This window comes from Lepidochelys kempii, chromosome 7 (genome assembly GCF_965140285.1).
Source record: "Lepidochelys kempii isolate rLepKem1 chromosome 7, rLepKem1.hap1, whole genome shotgun sequence".
Taxonomy (NCBI): Eukaryota; Metazoa; Chordata; order Testudines; family Cheloniidae; genus Lepidochelys; species Lepidochelys kempii.
Genome location: NC_136386.1, coordinates 83,075,862 through 83,100,256, shown reverse-complemented (window position 1 = coordinate 83,100,256; position 24,395 = coordinate 83,075,862). Strand labels below are relative to the sequence as shown.

General features: G+C 43.1%; 1 protein-coding gene across 1 annotated transcript in view; it reads right to left on the bottom strand.

Moving 5' to 3' along the window:
- Positions 1–1,339: 1,339 nt before the first annotated feature.
- The window catches only part of LOC140914824 (prosaposin), a 46,893-nt gene continuing 23,837 nt past the window's right edge, over positions 1,340–24,395 (bottom strand). The window contains exons 3-14 of the mRNA XM_073353539.1: positions 22,078–22,152; positions 20,369–20,494; positions 17,295–17,489; positions 15,787–15,930; positions 14,579–14,635; positions 10,862–10,978; positions 9,067–9,162; positions 8,456–8,639; positions 8,053–8,222; positions 6,184–6,264; positions 5,491–5,598; positions 1,340–3,688 (exon numbers count right to left, since the gene is read on the bottom strand). Of these exons, the coding sequence (XP_073209640.1) occupies positions 3,653–3,688; positions 5,491–5,598; positions 6,184–6,264; positions 8,053–8,222; positions 8,456–8,639; positions 9,067–9,162; positions 10,862–10,978; positions 14,579–14,635; positions 15,787–15,930; positions 17,295–17,489; positions 20,369–20,494; positions 22,078–22,152 (1,389 nt within the window). The 3' untranslated portion in view covers positions 1,340–3,652. The remainder of the gene's footprint in view (positions 3,689–5,490; positions 5,599–6,183; positions 6,265–8,052; positions 8,223–8,455; positions 8,640–9,066; positions 9,163–10,861; positions 10,979–14,578; positions 14,636–15,786; positions 15,931–17,294; positions 17,490–20,368; positions 20,495–22,077; positions 22,153–24,395) is intronic.

Genomic DNA, 24,395 nt, shown 5'->3' with positions numbered 1-24,395 from the left:
GGCTAGAACCAGGGAGAAGGTAGGTACCCACTCTATGCGGGCAGGGCCAGGATCCCAGACCGGCAGCCGGCTGAGCAGAGCCGGCAGCCGGGACCCTGCCTGGCAGGAGCTGGAGGACAGAACCCCAGACTGGCAGTGGGTTGAGTGGCAGCAGGCTGAGCCGCTCAGCCCGCTGTTGGTCTGGGGTCCCAGCTGCCGGCCCCGCTCAGCCCGCTGCCGGTGAACAGAACCCCAGGCCGGCAACGGGCTGAGCGGGCTGGTGGCATAAGTTCAGCATTTTAATTTAATTTTAAATGAAGCTTCTTAAACATTTTGAAAACCTTGTTTACTTTACATACGACAATAGTTTAGTTATATAATATACAGACTTATAGAGAGAGACCTTCTAAAAAGGTTAAAATGTATTACTGGCATGCGAAGCCTTAAATTAAAGCCAATAAATGAAGACTCGGCACACCACTTCTGAAAGGGTGCCGACCCCTGCACCAGAGCCTAGACAGGTATGACTAGAAGTTCCAAGCAAATATGGTTCAAGCATACAGGCAGTGCAATGGGAAAACCCAGACTATTTGGATTTCTTCAGGGCAATCCCAAGCTTCCTTATTAGAGCTGAACAGTGCAATTCCATCCAAACAGGCTAGGTCTACTCTTTGGTTTGTTTATTTATTTATATATGAAGTATTAACAGGGTTACAAATCCTTGCCATGTAAATATCAAAACTGAAACAAGAGTCATTACAACACTTGGCTTCTGTTTAAAGAGCCATTATACAGGAATATAATCATTAGATCTCTCTATTTAACAGGGTGTAACCATTTAACAGAGTAAGCATCATCACAACACCTGTTGCGTGTCACTTCTAGTGATTTTATTAAATTGAGTGAAATCTCAGATTACACATTTAACAGACCAGACATGTCAATCCAATGTTAATATTCAAAAAAAAAAAAATGACCAGGTGAATGTATTTTGAGTATTGACTAAAAGGTAACCAAGTATCTATGTATTTGTTTGTCCTTTGTCCATTTTGCTATTAATTTTTCCATAGCAATAACCTCCAATATTTTTAAACATTCCTCTACAGCTGGATTATTTTTCCTTTTTCCAGCAAGAGGGTACCAATAACCAAGAATACTATCAGGTGAGGAACTAATTCTTTATTTCACTTTGTGTGACAGTTTCCTCAAGGAACCCCTAGGAGGATTACCAAAGGGTCATTTTGTAATAACTATCCAACAATTTATGGTATTTGGTTACAAATTGCATCCCAATGCTTTCTAATGACTGGACATGTCTACCATATATGCACAAAATCTTCTCTTTCATCCGATGAAGTGAGCTGTAGCTCACGAAAGCTTACGCTCCAATAAATGTGTTAGTCTCTAAGGTGCCACAAGTCCTCCTTTTCTTCTTTCACCACAGTTTCTCCAACATTTATTCCCATTCAGTATCTCTTTATATACTGTATGTTTAATCTGACTGCTATGAGACACCAGTGAAACAGTTGCTGGTCCTCTTTTCCAGATCAAACCCCATTCCTCTGGGATAATTTGTCTATCCAGGACATTTTCCCAGCATGCCATGTATGGACATGTCTTGGTTAAGAAAGTTGTCTGCGAAGATTGATAGCAATTAGTTATAAGTTTTTTGTTTCCTAATTGCCAAGACGCCATCACTTCTATTCAAGTTAGCTTTCGGTATGAAACCAGTTTTTCTAGAAAGTTGAGAAACATAATGCCTGACTTGAACATACTGGTACCATAGCTGAGTGGGCCAGTTAAAGTTAGTTTTGATCTCTAAATAAGTTAGAAAAGTTTCTTTACTGAATTGCTGGCCAATTGTATGTATTCAACAGTCTACCCTTTTCTGAGCAACACCCTGGGGTCAGTGCTACCCTATGTTCATACAGATTTGCTGCCAAGCAGTAGAAAACACACCCTTCATGTTCAAGCCACCTGTATAACATGTTCAGCTCTTCAGAGTTTATCTAAATTCAGGCAATAATGAGGACTTGCAGCAGAAAGTGTATAATGGATGGATCACCTACACATGAAAGCCAGTGAGAGGCTTCAAGAACTATTGTGTACAAAGGGAAAGAGCACAAAGATGTCAGGTTTACAGGAAGTCTTTATTTTTAATTACAGAAGATTTTGTGCACCATTAAGACCATGTTCTATTGAAAGCAGCTGCCCGTTTCCCCCTCACATCTATAGCAGGGCAGAAGGGATGATCAAGAGTTCTGCCTGCTGAATTAAAATGGCTGCTCTCACAAATAAGCTCTACATAGGTATTTATACTGAGCTTGCATAATAGAATCTGAATTACTTTAAGGAGCATCCTTGCCCAAGTTTTTTATGCCAATCATTCCTGACAAGGAGGAACCTTTTAAAAACTCACTAGGATTGGGGCTTGGATCTAGTTTAATAGACATGGGGCTGCGCTATCAGGATAAATGTCATGCAGCCAGTAAGGCTAAGGGAAAGATGCTACAGCTAAGGAGAGCTGGATGTTCTCCTCACTGATGCACAGGGAAAAACCTCATATAAGGCAGATGCTTTGATAGCCACTACACAAACTTTCATCACATGGAGTGAAAACCTGCAGCTGCTTTGTATCTTTCTATGCTTTTGAACATGAAGTATTTTCAGATCCTGTACTAATTCCAACAGAAAAGCTATACGTCATGGTTTTGTATCTCATTCAACTTAAAAAACCCCCAGTATTGAGGCTGTACTACTGGAGAAAGTAATGGAAAGGTAAGAATTACAGTTAAATTTAATCAAGTTAGTTTCCTAAGATGTCTACCCAAAAGCATCCCCAACAAAACACAAACATGTCCACATTGAGACAGCTCCCGCAGCTCTTGCCACACAAGCTGTGCTTTTAGATTGCTCTTTTCTTTGCTACAATGATGAGGCACTTAGGACCAGATCCTCAGCTGGTATAAATCAACATCACTCCACTAACTTCAGTTGAGCGATACTGATTTACACCAGATGGGGATCTGGCTCTTAAAAAACTTACTTCCAGTTGTAAGTGGAGTCAAACCCCAAACCTTCCTTCTTTGGATTATACAAGAAACATTTCAAAAAAGGTAGTTTTACTCTTCACTTACAAGTCAGTAAAATTTAGGATGGGATGTTTAAATAAACCCAAAGGATTGAGAGGCCCCGGTCACATTCACTTGCAATCCCTAAATCTCTCAGACAGCTTTAAGAATCTGAGCCTTTATTGTCTTGTCCCAAGTAAGGGCAGAGTGCTCAAGAACACTGCAGTAAAGTCAAAACCAACCAACCATGGAATTTCAATTTAGTCAGCCTATTCTGGTTTATTTATTTTACAAGTAGACACAAGGCTGTTAATTCACAATGGAACAAACCCCACGCTACACCACTCCCCACCCAACAACCCCTCTGCTCCAAATGCACAAAGAACGGTACAGTTTTAAGGCTTTTGTTGAGTCACCATTGCAGAGGAGTTCCCTAAATGGCAGCAGCACTGTGAACAAACCTGAAGGCACAGGACCTTCAGAAGGGAGAGGAGAGAGACAGTTCTTGAACAGACCTGGACATCTCCCCCATCCCCACCCAAACAAATCTCAGGATGCTTAATCAAAACCATGGCAAATATTTTCAGCTGGAAAGGTTTCTTCTAGTACCATATATGACGTTTGCAGTGCTCAACGGCCTAGGAGAAAGAGGAAGAGAGGTGTGAAAGAGAGGCCTGCATTGACATATTAATAACATAGCCAGTGTCAATTTGCACGAATAGCTTGGAGCACCAGCACCATTCAGGATTTCAGAGCAAACTGATATTAAATCAAACTCTCCTGGTTTTCTTTAGTGGTCCTAATTAGCACTGTATGAGATGCTTCACCAGGAAAGACTGGGGCAAAGGAAGCCATAAATACAGGAAAGCCCTGGTTTGATGTATGATTCTGACCGCTCCATTGCCACGGGCTAAGGAGGAGTGCATCCCACCACAGGAAACAACTCACAGCTCATTGACCTGCTCTGGTTCTTGCACTGCTCTTGTCACCATGGTACCTGAGCATCTCTTATCAGTTAACAACAATCCCTTCAGCTCATCAACTGGCTCCATCAACTGGAAGGACAGATAGCCAAACAAGCTAAGGCTCCATTTATACCTTAAATAGGGAGTCTGAACTACTGACAAAGGGATCAGGGAGTGGGAAATTAAGGCCTCTCCCATACGAACACAGTTAAATGTTAACCGAGCTAAAATTGGATATTGTTTATTCCCAAGCTGAACTTCTGCTTTACGCAACTCACCCCTCTGTACTATTGGGTAACAGCCACTAAGTGCTTATGTTGCTGTGCTAACCCTTTGTGCTGGCATTAGTGAGTCAGTGGAGTTTTCTACAGGAAGCTGTGTTGAAATTAGCAGCCTGTATACGCATCTGTATATGCACCAGCAACCATTCTGTGACTGAAACAGTCATCCAATATGAGGATGGAGCATGGGAAAAGAGTAAAGAGACTTGATCATACAAGTATTCAGCAACTGAAAGATTTTCTACCTAGCTAGTGAAGAAGAGAGGCTCATGGATCTGCAGCATTAACTTGCCATGTTATCTCACCCAGTACTCCTGACCCTGGTTGGGGCAGGGCAAATATTTGTTCTCCATAAAACCTCCAGCCTTGCTTTTTCCTGGGCAGAGCCAGACAATTGTCACAGGTCATGAAGATGCTTTGTACTATGGTAACTTTGGACAGGTAAGAGTGCAAGTTCCAGAGGAAATGGCCAAGCCAGATGTGGGCTAAGCTAGCTCCTTCTATTTCATCTATGGATGTGACCAACCTTCTTCCCAGATGATCTCATTCCTTTAGGATGTATTTTTAGTGCCATAGTCAAAACTTTAACCTAACTCCTCTGTATTAGCATTTGTGGATTTCTCCAAAATAATCTCAGATTCCCAAGGGGTTAAAAAGCATTCAAGTGAGCTGGTTACACCTACTGAGCCTCTCAGCTCCGAGTCAACTGTTCAAAATTGCACCAGTGAATTATTGACAGTGAAGCCTCAGGTTTTCGAAGCAGAAGAGTCCCATTAGGTCAATCCCACTGCCAGCACAGGATGGTCACTCCAATAGAACATCTAATCCTTTGGCCAGCATAATAGTAAGTGTTCTAGAAGTGGCACATTTACACTTCTGAAAGGGGCTGAGCGGTAAGCAAGAGCTGACATGCCTCTAGTCTATTCCCACCAGGTAAACCTCCCTTTCCTGACAACCAGAGACCAGGCATTTGTAGTTCTCTCTCACAAATGTGGCCTGATTCTCCTCTCATTTACACCAACATTACAATGATGATAATCCATTTAATTCAATGGAGTTACTCCTCATTTAGGCCAGTGTACGTGAAAGGAGAATCAGGTTCAATATTTTTAAAATACTGGTACTTTAGTTTGTTGCCCATTAATTTAACGGCATCTCAGACTCTCCCCTCTGGGGGAACCTCTGGTGACTTACATTGCATTTAGTTGCAGTCTCCATGTTCTTACACCAGTAGCTTGGGCCCCACACACATGGATCTTCACCCATGAGATCCTCTTTGGATGATACACAAGCTCCTATTTTCTGTGCAGTGAAAGGAGAGAGAGAATGAAAGGTGCAGTTGTGTCTTCCTGTTTACCATGGGCATCAGTGATCTCACTTCTTCCCCACCCTGATTCAGTGCCGCCTGCACAGTAATGACTATTTCCAGTGGGGGTTCGAGTGTGTAGACAAAGCAGATGCAGTGCCAGGAGTTTCCAACACCATAGCGCTAGACTGCTATAGCCAGTTGGGTCTGTAGCTGAATGAACAGACTTGTGAGAAGCCCCTTGAGAGGACACCAAATTTCAGACTTTAGATAATTTCAGATTCTATGCTGGCTGCAGATTTGTTGATCTAATATTGAAGATTGCATTTGAAGCAGGGACATGCACTTCACACTGCATTACATGACCGTTACGTTTCCCCGCAATTGACTCACAGGGCAGGGAGGAGAATAACGATTTGCATGTTTAATCTTTGCAAAAGGTAAATACTGTAAATCTATTTCTTCTTTCCTGGCAAAAAAACAATAGTCTATGAACAGCTGCCCTTTCATGAGTCCATGCAATCGGACAGCTAAACTTATAGTATACTTCCCCCATAGCATATGCTAGCGGAACTACTTACAGTGCACACAAAAGAAGGATCCATTATCTGTACCAGGAGTCGTAGGGCTTCTGGTTCATACTGCAGCACAATCTCATCACACTGTAACAAGAAGAGATGGCATGAGACTGAATGCTTTGCTAGACCATGACGAGATGAAGACAAAGTACCCTGATTCAAATAGAGGAACCCCAGATTGTCTTGTGATTTATAGATGAACATGTTTCCATTGCGATTGGGGAGGAAGTGCTTAGGGAGAGTCGTTCAGCCCTTTAGAAGTGTGCAGTGCATCACTACAGATCAGGAAGATTGTACAAGAAATGTACAGGCTATTGCTTTCCTTCCTTCCTCACCCCACACTCTGAATGCAGTGAGGCAGGTAGGAGAAAGGGAGGAAGAGAGGGAGCTCTTATGACCCTATGTTGAAACACAAAACTTGCACTCCTGTGCAGGAGCTGGCCAGAAGGTGGCCCTGCCCTGCACTCACATGCTATAAATGTGTCAGTTATTTTCAGCAGCCCAGTGCCAAAGTACTGAGACAACCAAATGCTCTTCGGCAGCTAGTCTGTAGTTCTGTTATGACCTTTTCCCCCCAAGATGCAAAAGTGCGGCACCAAGACGGCAGCCATGACAGCTTTTACCCAGACAGCAAAAGGATCCACAAACTCATATTGCTACATAAAGCTGGATTTTTAGACTGACAGTTTAGGATAGGTGCCAACTCCTTTTACCCTCCTCCACACGTCCCTCTGACTGTTATTGCAATGACTGAACAGCTCAGATACGGTGCAATGACAATAAAGGACAGTATAGGATGCATTTCCTGGGCATGACGATGTACACCCGAGTTACCACATGAGGCATCTATCTCTAGAACAGTTCTCTAGTGATGCTGGACTAGGTGGCTTTATACATTTGTCCATTTTGTATTGTGCTCAGATTCTGATTGGGAGGCAGGCTGCCACATATCTAGGGACAGGTGCTGCCATCTGATCTGCCAGAGATCAACTTGCTCTGTACCCACGCAGTTTATTTTGAACAAAAAGAAAGTCTATATTATTTGGTGCTGAGTAAGAGGAGAGAGATCCCAGCAGGGATTTAGAACTAATACACATTCCAGAGTCTCAGCTGCACTGTGGCCAGTTTCAAAGCAGAGTCACCAGCCCATGAACCTTTTCATGATTCTCCAAATTATCGTCTGCTGGAGATGGAGGCAGTCAGCCATTTCAAGCACAGAAGCCACTGCGAAGACTCCGATATTAATGCCCAGCCTCAGTGCACGTGAATTTGTTCTCAGTTGGATTTTAGAAAGGATAATCTAAAATATATAGGTGTAAAGCATTAAGAGGCGGGGGAAGCAGCAGATAGGTGACAGGCACTGTGGATGGGGTACAACAGTGGTTCTCAGCCAGTGGTACAAGTACTCCTGAGGGTATGCAAAGGTCTTCCAGGTGGTACATCAACTCATCGAGATATTTGCCTAGTTTTACAACAGGCTACATAAAAAGCACGAGCCAAGTCAGTACACACTAAAATTTCATGCAGACAATGACCAGTTTATACTGCTCTATATACCATACACTGAAATGTAAATACAAAATTTATATTCCAATTGATTTATTTTATAATTATATGGCAAAAAATGAGAAAGGAAGCAATTTTTCAGTCAGTCACAGTGTGCTGTGACACTTCTGTATTTTTATGCCCATAGTTTTTTGCAAACAGGTTTAAGTGAGGTGAACCTTAGGGATACACAAGACACATCAGACTCCTGAAAGGGGTACAGTAGTCTGGAAAGGTTAAGAGCCACTGGGGTACAAGACATATGTTTTAGCCAGATGGGTAGGAGACATCAGATCTTCCATCCCCACAATAGCTACTTGCAGTTACCTTGTCTGTCAAGGGTTTTGGCAGTAAATGACAGCCCTTCACAAGCAGAGTCCCAATTTCAGCCTGTGTCTCATTCTCCTCCAGCTCATTGTCAATATAAGTTACAACAATCTGACACACATTGCAGAACTCGCCAGCATTTACCGGTAATGGCTCCAAAGCACTTCTCTCTAGCAGACACACAGAACATCAGAATGTTAGATATCCACCTTTCTAGTGAGAGTTCTCAGCAGCTTAGTGTGCTCTAGTCCCAGATCTAGGAACCAGTCAAAGGCTCCTTTCCTCCAACCCCAGCAAGGGGCCTCAGATGAATACTGCACTAGTGCCATATATATCCGGAGATTGGACTCTTCACAAGTAAACAAGCATGCTTTGGACAGGATACTGGTCACCCAGTGCTTACCAATGTATGAAGGGCTACTCTTGGGGCAGCATTTCAGCATGATGCATACAACTTCGGGATTAGTCGCTTCCAACAACATGATGACGACAGCCTTGCCATAGGAGTCCACAAAGTCCTTACACTGCCCTAAGACACCATGAGGTAGCATGTAGCAGACCTTCTCCATTTCTTGGACTATTTGCTTCTGCAACACAAAAGCAGCAGGTGTCAGGAGAAGAGAGAATAAATCTATGCAATCTATCCTCTATAGTACCTCTGTAGGGGGCAGATAGATCTCAATCTTCTGTGCAATTCTTCCCTCTGCTGCAGACAAAAGTTTTACTGTGTTGATTCACCCACTAAGCCTAAAAAGTGTCTAAGCCAAGGCTTCTCCTGCACCAAGCCTTGGGAGGAGCTTGCAAGCAGCATTTAGCCTTTCACAGAATTCCCTCTCCCCCTAAAAACCCCTAAGCGACGGAAATGAGAATACAGGACACAGCTAGGGCTATTGCCAGGGCTACATACCAGCTTTCTTACACCACCATAGCAGCAGCAGGACATACTCTAAACTGGGAGCTGCACCCATAAATAGCCTCTGCAAGTTCTGCATCACTGAACAAAAGTCCACATACCTCGGTCATGTTGTTGCTCAGCAGGCTCTCTGCTGCCTTTACTGCAATCTCACATATACCGCACAGGGGAGTTTTATTTTCTGGTCCCAGGTTTTCCTGCTTATTACAGCACAACAGAAAGTTCATGTAAAACAATAATCATATGGGGTAGGGGATACAGTCGTTTCTAGAGAACCCTATTGCTTTCATCCCTATTAAAGTCCATGTGGTGTTTTCCCCAGTGATCTGAAAGACACTGCTTTTGCACTGAAATCTCTCAAAAGATAAATTGGAGAACTGGTCTTGCATCAGTAGGATGAAATTCAATACAGATAAGTGCAAAGTACTACATGTAGGAGGTACTGTACATGTACAAATGTACAACTACAAAGTGGGAAACAACTGGGTAGGCGGTACAGCTGAAACAGACCGGGGATGACAGCTGATCACAAACTGAATATGATTCAACAATGTGATGCAGCTGTGAAAAAGGCTAATAGCATACTGGGGTGTGTTAACAGGAGTGTCATCTCTAAGACATGGGAGGTAATTGTCCTACTCTACTCAGCTCTAGTGAGGTCTCAGGGGGAGTACTGTGTCCAGTTTTGGGCCCCACAGTTCAGGAAAGATGTGGACAAATAGGCGAAAGTCCAGAGGACAGCAACAAAAATGATAAAAGCTTTAGAAAACCTGGTCAATGAGGAAAGGTTAAAAAAACTGGGAACTTTTAATCTAGAAAAGAGAAGGCTCAGGAGACTGATAATCTTCAATTATGTTAAGGGCTGTTACAAAGAGAACTGTGATCAATTCTTCTCCATGTTGACTGAGGGTAGAACAAGAAGTAATGGGCTTAATCTTCAAGGTAGATTTAGGTTAGATATTAGGGAAAACTTTCTAGCTATAAGGATAGTTAAGTACTGGAAGAGTCTTCCAAGGGAGGTTATGGAATCCCCATCATTGGGATGTCAGGGATGGTTTAGGTTACTTGGCCATGCCTCATTGCAGGGGGCTGGGCCAGAGGACTTCTCAAGGTTCCTTCCAGCCCTATTTTTCTATTATTCTAAAATATAAGCTGATCTGACTGAGTTATGTGCATGTGAACACTGTACATTTGAAAAAAGGCGCTTTTGGGATTCTAACAACTGAAAACTCAGACTAAACTTCAACCATACAAGAGATTAGCCCTCACTAAGGGCTAGTTCATCTGATGAGGAGATAGAATTGTATATCACAGATAACGTTTGAAGCAACTGAAAGCGATGTCCTGACTAGAGCTGGGGAAGGAGGGGTGTGGGAGGGGTTAAGTGAAAACATTTTGGCAAAACAAATCAAAGATCAAAATTTGTAAAATTTGAAAGTTTTGATCAGTGCTAATCCTGACCAGGCCCTAGTTCTGTACTGCATTTCATACCACCTCTACGAAGGGAAGCCGTTTCACAATCTAACCCCAGAATAGTGAGATCGGTACTTTATACCAGAGATTCAGGCTGTTCAGTACACAAGGAAGTCTGTATTTATTGCCTGACTTTGACCCTTCCTCCAGCTCAGTGGTTCTCAATTTTTTGTATTGGTGACCCCTTTCACACCGCAAACGTTTTTTATATTTAACACTATTACAAATGCTGGAGTTAAAGCAGGATTTGGGGGTGGAGGCTGACAGATTGCGAGCCCCCACATAATAACCTCACGACCTCCTGAGGGGTCAGGACCCCCCCCCCCCCAGCTTGAGAACCCCTGCTCCAGCTCATGTGGGTAATATGCAAGCCTTGCTCTTTCTTCAGCAAAACAACAGAGGGTGCTGAAAGACTCATTTTACCTCCACAGGCTGCTTCATATTGGACATATGCATCACTTTAGCTGGACCCAGAGACTGGAGGGGCACAGATTTCAGGGAAGGACAGAATCCAACTCTGCCACAAATATCCTTTGGGTGCTGGAGAGAGAGACACAAATCAAGTAAGGACAAGCTCTATGCGGTTATATCCACTCTATGAAGAATTCCCTAAAGAGGGAGGAGACAACCCAAACCAGTGTTATAAAGGTTTCAATACACCTGGCAACTGTAGTTTCTATACATTCTTGGAGGAATTGGGTGGTTGAAGGTAGGTTACCAGGCCAGCGGTCTGATCAGATTTCCTTCGTAATATACTGTCAAGATGACACTGGATCTGTAGATAGTCTGGATTTAAGGCTAGCTCTTAGGTACTACGTGCAGCTTTGTAAAATGTCTTGTTTTCAGTACCCCACACGAGTGTGCCAGCAGAGCTGTGTAATCCCTGCTGCATCCTCCCAATTAATACCTTATTTCTCAAAGTATAAGACATGCTTGACATAGAGAAGCTTGTGCAACCTCAGATAAATAATAGACAAATTACCCAGACTCCAAAGACTGTGCATAGAGAGAAGCAATGCCTCCAAGATGTAGCCAAATTTCTGACTACATGGCCAGACACTGTCTTTCCCTGGGTCACACACTGGGATAAGCATTTCAAGAATTAATTTGCAACAGCCGCACCATGTCCCTGCAACATGATCTCACGCTGCACCATGACAGACACAGGATGCATAATGCTAATCTCACCCTGGTTTTACCCTAGTGTAACCCCATTAATTTCCATGGAGTTATTCCTCATTTAGTCATTGTAAGTGAGAGCAGAACAAGCCCAAGGTCTCCCAGGAAATGACTAGTTATAAAACAGAAAGGCACTGGGAAAGCTGGAACCTGAAGGCCCCATTTTTAATTCCCAGTTCAGATTCTCATGCTACCCATTTTAGTGCTCTGACCCATAAAGATTACCCTAGAGGAGAGCTGGTCAGAGCTTTCAAACATGAAAATAAAACAAAAATGTCAACTCCAAACCAAACAAAAAATCATGTTTCATTTCAAATATTTTTCACTGAAAAGTCAAAGTAGAACCGTATTTGCAAAACATTTCAGTTTCAGGAAAACAGCACTTTTCATCCAAAAAAAAAAAAAGAGAGAGAGTGAGTTGGAAAATTTCAATCAGATATAGTTTAGGCCCTTCTTGACTTCAGAGTTAAAGCAAGGAACTGATAGAGTAATCTCCCTGCTGGCTCCAATGTCCTCACCTTTATCATAGGAAGGCCTTCATACCTGCTTCCCAGCTCACCTCCTCACCATTAGGTTGAAATCTTAACTGACATCTGAGCTGGGAGTGGGAGCAGACGCTGGGAGCAGGAACTAAGATCTACTCATAGGAGATCTCTCCCTAACCCTCCAAACATCCCTTGTATCTGTCAAAGCTGACTGCAAGCCACACCACACCTACAACTAATTAGCAAGAGTTGAACTACACTTAGGAAGGAAAAATCAAATGCACAACTACAAAATGGGGAATAACTGGCTAGGTGGTCGTACTGCTGGAGAGGATCTAGGGTTTAATAGTGGGTCATAAATTGAGTCTGAGTCAACAATGTGATGCAGTTGCGAAAAAAGGTAATATCATTCTGGGGTGTATTAACAGGAATGTTCTATGTAAGACACAGGAGGTAACTGTCCTCCTCTACTCAGCACTGCTGAGGCCTCATTTGGAGTACTGTGTCCTATTCTTGGCGGCACACTTTCGGAAAGATGTGGACAAGTTGGTGAGAGTCCAGAGGACAGCAATAAAAATGATAAAAGGTTTAGAAAACCTGACCCATGAGGAAAGGTTAAAAAACTGGGTATGTTTAGTGTTGAGAAAAGAAGATTGTAGGGGACCTGATAAGTCTTCAAATATGTTGAGAGGTGTTATAAACAGGATGGGGACCAATTGTTCTCCATGTCCGCTGAAGGTAGGACAAGAAGTAATGGGCTTATTTTGCAGCAAGAGCAATTTAGGTTAGATATTAGGAAACGTTTTCTAACTATAAGGGGTAGTTAAGCTCTGGAATAGGGGGGTTGTAGAATCCCCCTCATTGGAGGTTTTTAGAATAGGTTGGACAAAACCCTGTCAGGGATGGTCTAGGTTTATTTGGTCCTGCCTCAGCACAGGGGGCTGCACTTCATGACCTCTCCAGGTCCCTTCCAATCCTACATTTCTATGAATCTTTTAGATGAAAAGCAAAAGAAATTCACCACCGCCGGCAAGTGTAATAAATAACTTATTGTTCTGCTGGTGAAGAAGCAGGGTTGTTGAAAGAAATGATGAAACAACAATTAGAATTCAAAAGAAACCAATCAAGCAGTCACAATATCTATAGAAATTCCACAAATAAAATGGGAACCTGCTAAGGAAGACACCCCCTCACCACCAGTCTACCTGGATCCCAGTCATCTTTATTAGAAACATAAAGCAATGGTTTCATTGGCATTGTCCATTCCAGATTAGTGCCCAACACGCTAACAGCCAATTTTCCTGTGATTAAAACAGGGACATCCCTCAGTCAGACTAACTCAGGTCAGAAGTTGAGTACTGCCAAGGGCAAACCCAAAATTTTCCGTGTGTTCTTTTCCTCACCTTAAAATATTACTGCCAAGTACTAGCTACAATCCACATTTAATTAGACCAAATATATAAATATTTGAATGTTCTTGTTACTATATAAAATAATGTTTCCACATCCCCAAATGGCACTGAAAGAACAAATCCCAAACAGGACCTCATAACATCCCTTCGAATTTGAAAAGGTTATGTTCAAGTAAATTTAAAATCTGGATTATTCTTTAAAAAAATAAGATTCTTTACTTTAAAAGCAGCATTGCTGTCTAGCAGTTAGAGCTGGAATGAAAGTCAAAGTGGGATTTTGTTCCCCACTGATTCAAAGTGACACCGGGCAAGTCAACCACTGTGCCTCAGTTTCCCCAAGTCTACAATGGGTATAATAATGCTTAGCCACCTTTCTGGAGCGCTTTGAGACCTTGGATAAAAAGTGCTGTGTAAGTGCAAAGTGCTACTTTGAACAATGATTTTCATCTCGCAGCAGACGGCAGGGCCTCACCATCACTGCCATGGACATGTTTCTCTTCTTTTCTCCATAGCTTTCAATCCAACCCACACACAAATTTCAGCTGCCTCAAAGCCTCCACAGCTGTGAAGTATTTTTGGGGATGTGCCACAGCAGCTCCATTTTTCATTTGTTCCATTGGGAGGGACTTACTCAGTTATATGTGTGAAACTCTCTGTTTGCCTAGAGACCCGAAAGTGTGTAAAATATAGGAGAAGAAATTTACAGAGTGGGAAAATTTAAGAGCCCCACTAGGTGGAACTCTGACAGGGCCTTCTGCACCCAGAGTGACAGAGCTACCTAGAATTGAGACCATGGCAAAACTAGACTTTTTTTTTAAAAAAGCCTAAATAAAAAACTTTCAGCTGTTATTCTTTCCAAAATTCACTATCATTCCTGCATGGCCTAAAAGGATCCGTAGGACATTAACCATGTAGTTTTCACACTGCCTTAGGATTCCTCAAGGTTCATTCTGAAGGCTTAAAGGTAATAAGGTAACTTTTTCCCGAATGAGCTCTGATGAAGAACCAGCATCAAGAATAGAAAAGATCGAAAGAAGATGTATTTAACATCATATTCAGCTTACCATGTGCTTCATAAACTGGATGGCAAACTCTGAATATTCAAAAACATAGCTCTTGCACTGTGGGAGAGACAAACATCCCAGTAAATACCAACAAACCATTTTTGCCATACATCACTGTTAATGCCACATTAGGAAGGTGATTACGCCAGTGTCGGAAAATTCAAAGCAATGGTTCCCACAGATGTTAGCATGACCTCAATGCACATTTTTTTGAATTATTCTATGTGTTACCTTTCAAACCTTATCAGAAGTGTGCAGTGTGGAAGACACACAGTCACCGTGGGGGAGGAATCAGAAATGAAGTGCTGGACTTCTGCATATAATGTTGCATTTTTGGGCCTAGCTTTTTAAAGAATCCCTAGCGTTACCTCACGTGGCTCTGGAATTAATTGCCACTCCCCTCTAAAAGGTATCCAGCATTTTGGATGCTTTCCATGTACAGAAATTATGATATTTTGGGAGTGGGGAGAGAGAAGGAAGAGGAAATTAAGACCTTTAAGAGCCTACGGGAGTCAGGTGACCAAAACTGACAGTGTTGACCTCCTACCAAGGACCAAATGAGTTGGGCACTAGCTCCCCCAGATGCCTTTGAAGAGCCCAGTCTTAACCATTTAGAACCCAAAGCCTTGTGTTTGATAAGTTGGCTCAGTAAATAAAATGGTGTCATGTTACCTACACTCTCAACAGCATTATTATTTATTTGTATTTCAGTAGCACCTTGTGCAAGGCACTGTCCTCACCCACGAAGACACAGCCTCTACCCCAGAGAGCCCCAATCTATGAACATAAGCAAGTAGGCAGGACAGTGGAGAGGGATAACACACAGTTAGCGTATCCACAATTTCTTTAAAACCAATCATTTTTGTCTCTCCCCAGTTCATCTTCAGCCTAGCTAATGTTAATTAGTAAACTTCTTGTCAGGATCTTGGCAGAAGTGGGTGGAGGAAGAATTTGGAGGAGGAGAGGATAGAGGCCTTACAGACGTTTCATCAGGAACACTGTTCAGCATTTTCATTAAGGACAAATCCAGCCACAAACATTCTGTCCACATGGAAGAGCAGGAAGCGAATGGATGCAGACTGTGAAGAAAGACTCCACAGCAGAGCACTTATGGCCTCTACCAAGCAAACAACTGTTCAGTACCCTGAACCACCCTGGCCACCACTGGAGGCAGTTCAATTATCTTAGTTAAATCAAAATTCTGTTACCCCATCAGCCATGTTAGGTCCCAGGTGTTCACACAGCTGCTTGGCGGTAGCAACTAAGGACTCAGTGAAGAAAGGCCCGGTTCTCACTTTTTCCTGAATGTCAGCGACCAGCTGAACACAGTCTCCACACAAGTGTCCTCCCTCCTGATGAAAGATAAGGGGAGAGCCAAACATTAAAATACGCGGCCATACACTAGTGGTGCTGCTATGTCCTCACTACTAACAGAGGAAGCATTCACAGCAGTTCTGTCATCAATACTCTTTCTAACGTAGCTAATCTTCACAGCACTACAAGGAGGCAGGTATTATCCCATTTGACAAGTGAAGAAAGCCAGGCAGAGAGGTTAAGTCATTTGTCCAGGAAACAGAGAGAGGCCCTGTCAGAGCATTAAGGCTGTGTCTACACTGCCACTCTCAGCACTAAAATTTTAGTGGTTCAGGGGTGTGAAAAACACACCCCCGAGTGACAAATGAAAAGCGCCAGCATAGACAGCGCTTTATTGCTGGGAGCCGCGCTCCCGTCGATAAAAAAATAGGGGTATGTGCAACACAAAAGAGCTAGTAAAAGGTACTGTGTAATTGTACACTGGGAGGGAATAAAAGTCAGAGACAGAAAGCAGGGTACAAGTTCTAGCCGTGGAAGAGAAAGAATAAAAACACATTAGCATAAGCCAGGAACGGTCCCATATCTAATCAAACTGTCCCTTGTTACTTGCTAATCTGTACATGGTTACTGTTTAACATTGATATCGTGGCAGCACGTAGAGACCAACTATTGTGCTAGGCCCTGCATAAACACACAGTAAATGACAATCCCCGCTCCAATGAACATTACTCTTCCAAATATAAAGCTGTTTCACTTAATGATGTAATCCGCTCACACACACGACACTTTGAATTTTATTGCCAAGGTCTTAATATTGGTTATTTGCCACTGCTGCTCACTTCGCTCCACTAGACTCTTAGATGATTCTTGTTGTTTACATGTGATGAAAAATTCAGAAACAATCCAAATTATTGTATGACCAACAATGTTAATTTTCTCTATTATTGACAACACCTTAGTCGTTGATTTTATTTATTTTTAAATACCCACTAACATGCATTTTAAAGTGTGTTTACCATACTCTACCGCTGGTCACCGCAAAGGGAAGGGAAGAGACCCCATTAATTCAAAGGGCTGCCGTTCATTCTAAACTGAAACTGGAACAGTATTTCAGCCAACGTAAATCAGTGTGGCTCCATTGCCTTCAGTGAGACTATGCCAATGTACAGCAGCTCAGGAACTGGCCCAATAAATTTCTGAAGTCCAATTGGCAACTTGAAACCTGAGCGGGCTTCCTGCTGTCTTGCATTCTAAAGCCATGTGTTTGTGCTCCCAAGTGTAATCAGTTTGGTATGTGTTATTGAGAAGCATTGTGACACTGAAACAGAACAGAACACAGCATGCTTCCTTTGTGTGCAGCTGATTAACTGAGGAAGGTAATCTGCCCATATTGCATCCTCACCAAGCTCTCTTGCTGGGGTTTGTCCTGGGGATAAAGGAGAAGAGGGACATTAGCAAGGAAGGGAGACATCATTTCAGGGAAGTCCATCACAGGTATCTCATTGGACTGCACTGGCTTCTGAATCTTCAGAGCATCCTCATGATTCTCCATGGATTTGCACAAGGTGATGGCACGGCATACCACATCAGGGTTGGACTAAAAAGAACAAAGGCAGGCCAAGTCATCGCTCTGTTGACATCCACAGTCCTAATCAAAGTTACACCTTGGGGGAGGAGATAGATACAAATAAAAAGCAGCACCCGTCCCAGCTACTTAGTGCCCTCAGAGCAGCGAAGTGAACAAAGCAACAGTTGCTAAGATACCCAGCAAGGAAATTGTTGACAGAATGGAAAGGTTTATTTTCCCCTGGCAATCCTCCTTCCCCCGCCCCACTTTTGTACACTGGAACCTGTTTCATTATTCCATTGTAGTGCTGATGCAGTCCCATACAACCCTCTAGCTTTCTTCTGTATAAAAAGTAACAACTAGAAGATATGCACCCAGCCAAGCTAAGTGCTTTAAAGATGAACGGAAATGAAATTTTAAACACCATACAGAGAAGGCTGGTGCAGGCATCAAATTGTTGTGCAGAAATAAACATTGGAGACAGAGGGAAAATTAAGTTAAAGGCTTATCACTAGACCCTGAGTCAGGATATCTGGTCTCTGTGTTGCTCTTGCAGTGGGCTGGTAGAAAAATGGCAAGTATTTTCTATGGAAATTTTTGAACCAAAAAATTGATTTCAACTGAAACTTTACTAAACATTCTAGTGGCTTTTTGTTTAACTAAACAAAATGAAAATGTTAGTTATGTTTCATATTGAATTTTTTTGTTTCTGGGGTTTTTGTTTTGGGTTTTTTGGGGCGGGGCAGGCTGGGAAATAAAAAAAGAAAATTTTCAAATTGAAATTAAACTAAACAAACATTTTTGTTTCACTGGAGAAAAAAATGAAGGATTTTGAAGGAATCAGAAATATCTATTTCCTACGAAAGGTAATTTTTCATCACAAAACTTTTTGACCAGCTCTAATGGTAAGTGGCCTCACTAACACTAACCTGCAAGGAGGGAAAGGAGGCATTTGTGCCCCTTTTTGCTTCATTATGAGGTATGAAGAGGCCTGGGAAGTTTGTTTTTTAATATTAGAAATGCTGGTGTTGTCTACCCTGGAAGTCTCCATGGTAGCTGGAGAACATCGTGATATCAGAAGTAACGAGGACATGAAACCTGACTAACTGAGAGGGGGAGTTTCTTCAGAGTGTTAAAAAAATTAAATGACTGAGAAGCCCTTTGAGAAGGAAGTTTGGAAAACTCAAAACCCCCCTACCCCCCAGCTAAGGTCCAAGAGAGTTCTACATCTACACAGGGCCAGCTCTAGGATTTTTGCCGCCCCAAGCTCTGAGAGTGCAACTGCCCAAGCAATAAAATAAAATAAAATAAAATAAAAAAAGGTGGCCGGAATGCCGCCCCTGGAATTGTGCACCCCAAACATGTGCTTGCTTTGCTGGTGCCTAGAGCTGGTCCTGCATCTACATTCCTGAGACCTCCAACATGTCTTCCTGCAAAATCAGAGAAGGCCTTGACACTCCTCATATTTCTAGTGTTAAAAAAAAGCAGAAATTATTTTGTTTTAAGGCTCCATTCCTTAATTTTGGTTTTAATGGTGTCATCAATTGCTGCAGGTCAAATAGGGCCCTGAATTCAAATCTTGGCAGGTAAATGAAGAATTTGTTTTATCAGCTATCTAAAGATTTTGGTTTTTTATTACAGAAATTAATGTATTGGTCTGGAATCTGCTTATATGCTCTTTCAGAAGCCTATTACCGTATTATACATTATTATTGTCTGAAAAGGGACAAAAAATGCAGAAAGTCAACTTAGAATAGAATATCAGGGTTGGAAGGGACCTCAGGCAGTCATCTAGTCCAACCCCCTGCTCAAAGCAGGACCAATCCCCAACTAAATCATCCCAGCCAGGGCTTTGTCAAGCCTGACCTTAAAAATATCTAAGGAAGGAGATTCCACCACCTCCCTAGGTAACGCATTCCAGTGTTTCACCACCCTCCTAGTGAAAAAGTTTTTCCTAATATCCAACCTAAACCACCCCCACTGCAACTTGAGACCATTACTCCTTGTTCTGTCATCAGCTACCACTGACAACAGTCTAGATCCATCCTCTTTGGAACCCCCTTTCAGGTAGTTGAAAGCAGCTATCAAATCCCCCCTCATTCTTCTCTTCCGCAGACTAAACAATCCCAGTTCCCTCAGCCTCTCCTCATAAGTCATGCGTTCCAGTCCCCTAATCATTTTTGTTGCCCTCCGCTGGACTCTCTCCAATTTTTCCACATCCTTCTTGTAGTGTGGGGCCCAAAACTGGACACAGCACTCCAGATGAGGCCTCACCAATGTCTAATAGAGGGGAACGATCACATCCCTCAATCTGCTGGCAATGCCCCTACATATACATCCCAAAATGCCATTGACCTTTATGGCAACAAGGGCACACTGTTGACTCATATCCAGCTTCTTGTCCACTGTAACCCCTAGGTCCTTTTCTGCAGAACTGCTGCCGAGCCATTCGGTCCCTAGTCTGTAGCGGTGCATGGGATTCTTCCTTCCTAAGTGCAGGACTCTGCACTTGTCCTTGTTGAACCTCATCAGATTTCTTTTGGCCCAATCCTCCAATTTGTCTAGGTCCCTCTGTATCCTATCCCTACCCTCCAGCGTATTTACCTCTCCTCCCAGTTTAGTGTCATCTGCAAACTTGCTGAGGGTGCAATCCACACCATCCTCCAGATCATTTATGAAGATATTGAACAAAACCGGCCCGAGGACCAACCCTTGGGGCACTCCACTTGATACCGGCTGCCAGCTAGACATGGAGCCATTGATCACTACCCGTTGAGCCCGACAATCTAGCCAACTATCTAACCACCTTATAGTCCATTCATCCAGCCCATACTTCTTTATCTTGCTGTAACTTAACTAGTAGTTTTACATCATAAATCTGTATCATTGTTTTTCCCCCAAACAATTACCAATACTTGTTTGCTCAGCTCTACGATCATTATCATGCCAGTGTCCACCATCTTCTTGCATTTGACTGACCAGTCTTGGAAAGGAAGGTGCTGGCATGACTTATCCAAGAAAGCACGGATCCTTTCCTAGGAGACAAGAGAAGAGGGGAGTGTTATGGGTTGTGTTCACATACACCATGACAAAAAGATGTGTAAGTTCTTCACATTCTTAGGAGAGACTATGGAAAATCTGGGCAAATTCTTAAGCTCCACACTGGGGGAAGACAGACTTTCAGCAGAACTGGAGTATGGATGTATGAAATATGTTTATTTCTCCAGTCCCAAATTTAAAAACAGACAGTCCCAGATCTTCTGGGGGATGAAAGAATGCCAGTGCTGGCACCTACTACATTGTGGTAAGAGAAAGATTTCTTGCAAGACCTGTCACTGTGAGAAAGAATTCCTATAGATTTAAAGGCTTCATAAGAAGTAAGCTCTCTAGCTTATAAAATACAATCCAGGAGATCCACTATCTGTTCTCTCTGTTTCATAGACACCCAAATTCCAAATAGAGATAAGAAAGGAGGCTAAAAAAACCTGACTACGTGGATGGACTGCTGACCAGATGGAATGGCACTTGCATCAAAGGGAAAGAGGGGAGAGAGATGCATAGCTGCTCCAGAATCCCCTTGCCATATCACACACCAGATCTTTGCAGCTTCTTCAGAGACTGCATGGTAACCCACTTTCCTACCCAAGAGGGTAAGGGAGGAAAGCACAAAAACATTCAAATGACAGTGTTTTACAGCAAGTCAGTGGCATATCAGAAGTAAGTAGGAGCTCTGAATCTCCCCATGGGAGATACAGGGAAAGAGACCCCCTTTGCTAGAGATGCTGAAGCCCAACCCCTCCCTGTATCCCATGATTCTCACTTACACCAATTCCCTTTTTAGGCACCTTTGCACTGCAGTGTAACCATTTGCACTGCCAGAGACAGCACAGTGTAAAGGGGCCTTAAAGTACATGACACTCTCGACCAACGTCTGCAGGGAAATTCCTGACTAGCAGGTAGGTAATAGTAGTGTTAATCTACTTCCAACCCCCAAGTCAGTCTCAGGTTTTGTGAACATCCTGATCTTACACCAGACAGAAGATCTTACAGTTGCTTTCCTTTTCCTCCCTTTGTGAAACTCAGGTAACTGAAAGAACAGGAGTACCTGTGGCACCTTAGAGACTAACAAATTTATTTGAGCATAAGCTTTCATGGGCTACAGCCCACTTCATCGGATGCATGCAGTGGAAAATACAGTAGGACAATTTTATATACACAGAGAACATGAAACGATGGATATTACCATACACACTATAACGAGAGTGGTCAGTTAAGGTGAGTTATTACCAGCAGGAGAGAAAAAAAAACCTTTTCTAGTGATAATCAAGATGGGCCATTTCCAGCAGTTGACGAGAACATGTGAGGAACAGTAGGGGGTGGAAATAAACAAGGGGAAATAGTTTTACTTTGTGTAATGACACATCCATTCCCAGTCTTTATTCAAGCCATATTTAATGGTGTCCAGTTTGCAAATTAATTCCAATTCAGCAGTCTTTCATAACAAAAGCCACTCATGATATTCTCCCCCTTCCTTGCCCCTCCCTGGGTCACCGCTATAGTTGTAAAGGCATCTGGTGCCCAACGCCCAAAAGGTTGCTGGGTTCTTCAAGCTACTTACAGCTGTGCGATTGTCCTGCAAGATCTTCCCAACCATCGATACCACCATTTTACACATAGAGCAAGGGATGCTTTTCTAGGGGATAGAAAAGAGAAAAAAGTTACTTGAGAGGGACCTAAATGTTGGTATATAAATGAAAAATTTCCTTTCCCTTTCTTGTCTCTGTATCATATAGTGAAGGAGGAAACTAGCTTCATATAAGCCCAAGTTTCAACCTCTGTTCCTCCAAACTTCTAAAAAACCCCATTCCCCTGAAATCTCACATGCCCCATCTCATCCCAGGATAGAATTTTTCTGGGAAGGTTTGTTTTGTGGGTATGTGGGCGGGATGGGACAGGGGGACGGACAGAAAAGGAGTTTTAAAGCTACTGTGCTTCCAAAAATTCCTGTTATCATTTATTCCAAGAAAGTTTTCTTAACACTTTTTTGTCCTCCAATCTTCATGTTTACTTTGCCTGTTAGTGGGGTCTTTGGAGTACACTCACCTGCTGCTGGCAGAGGTGGGCATGGGGAGAGGAGAAAGGGTAAATAAGAAGGGGCAGGAGATTGGGTGGGGTAAAGAGATGGAAGCACAGAGTAGGGAGATTGGGGACTGGAGATAGAGGGGTGGCATGTGGAGCCATGTTTCTCGATCTCAGAATGGAGTATGGGCGGGGAAGAGGAGCTTCATGGAGATGGGACAGAAGACTGAAAGGGGGGAAATATAAGGGGGTATAAGGTACCTGGTGATGGGGCTAGGAGAGGGAGCATGAAACAAAGGCAGAAAACAAGTGGCATGGAGTGGTCCTAGGTGACTGCAGGAGACAGAATGATGGAGTCTTATCCCGTTAAACACTTTGAATTCCTAGACATTTTAGCAAAAAGAAAAGGAGGACTTTTGGCACCTTAGAGACTAACAAATTTATTAGAGCATAAGCTTTCGTGAGCTACAGCTCACTTCATCGGTTGCAAGCAGCGGAAAACGCAGTGGGGAGATTTTATATACACAGAGAACATGAAACAATGGGTGTTACCATTGTTACACACTGTAACAAGAGTGATCAGGTAAGGTGAGCTATTACCAGCAGCTCATGAAAGCTTATGCTCAAATAAATTGGTTAGTCTCTAAGGTGCCACAAGTCCTCCTTTTCTTTTTGCAGATACAGCTACTCTGAAACTAGACATTTTAGATGTAGAAAACTTAAGTTTTATAGAATGGATCTCATCTCATCTGCCATCCCAATGCTCCCAGCTTTCTACCACTCCCAGACCCCACCCAGGTGTCACACCACCACCACCCCTCTCCACATAACTTCCCGGGACCAGCTAACACCTGCAAGGGGGAGCCTCTCTCTGATGGGCCTTGTGAAATCTGTCAGAACAGGGATCCTGCCGGCAGACTTTATACACCAACCTTACTTGCACTTCTGGCACTAAACAAAAAACCCCAACACACAGAGAAACTCTGAATCAAAAAGGCTCATTATTTAAAAAGAGCCAAGGACGAAAGCGCACCTCAAAAGAAGCATGCTAACCCTCCAAAATGGTATCAGACTTCCTTTACTAAAGTCCTACACCTTCACAAAATACAGCCCAATACGTTAACAAGTCTAGCAATGACCAGGTAAGGGCTCCAGCCAGTGCTAACTGCGTCTATGGGAGAATTTGGTGGGGGGAGGGGGGTAGGAAGGAAGTGAAAAAGAAATTGTCTCTTGGTCTGAGTGATTGGTGTGCAACGTGACATAGGGCATGAAAAGAGGAAGGAGGGAATTAAACACAAGGTCGGGATGAGTCATGAGGTCATAGAAAAGCAGATTTTCCCCACACCAGGCTGAGGGAAGAGAACACCTGGTGTGGGAGGGTCATCACTCTTTGCAAACCAGTTTTTATAGTTCAAAGTGACCTTTACACTTGTTGCTTGTTTCCCCACGCTTAGCCAGCTGGTGTCCCCCTTCCTCTTTAACCGGCTGACGTACACAGGGCCCAATTCCCACTTACACCAAGGCCTCGACACTACTCTAGCAGCAGAAAGAGACTTTAAAAGAGTCAGGAGACTGACAGACAGGGGCTCCCCACTGACAGAACTGGTCTAATGACTCTTTGCCAGCCCTGTTCCCAGCCCCCAGTGTAGGGGAACTTTGGGGGCATGTCAGTGCAGGCCGGGAGAATGACTGGAGTGTACTGCTTTTCAGATAATCTTTGGGAGGCAGAGAAAAGGGGCCATGGGAAGCAGAGTGTAACTTAGAGCAGCCCCAAGGATAACGCTAGCTTACACCAGAGACTGAGCAGTGCCCTGAACATCCCCACAATATGGAGGACATACAAGTAGCTTAAAAGAC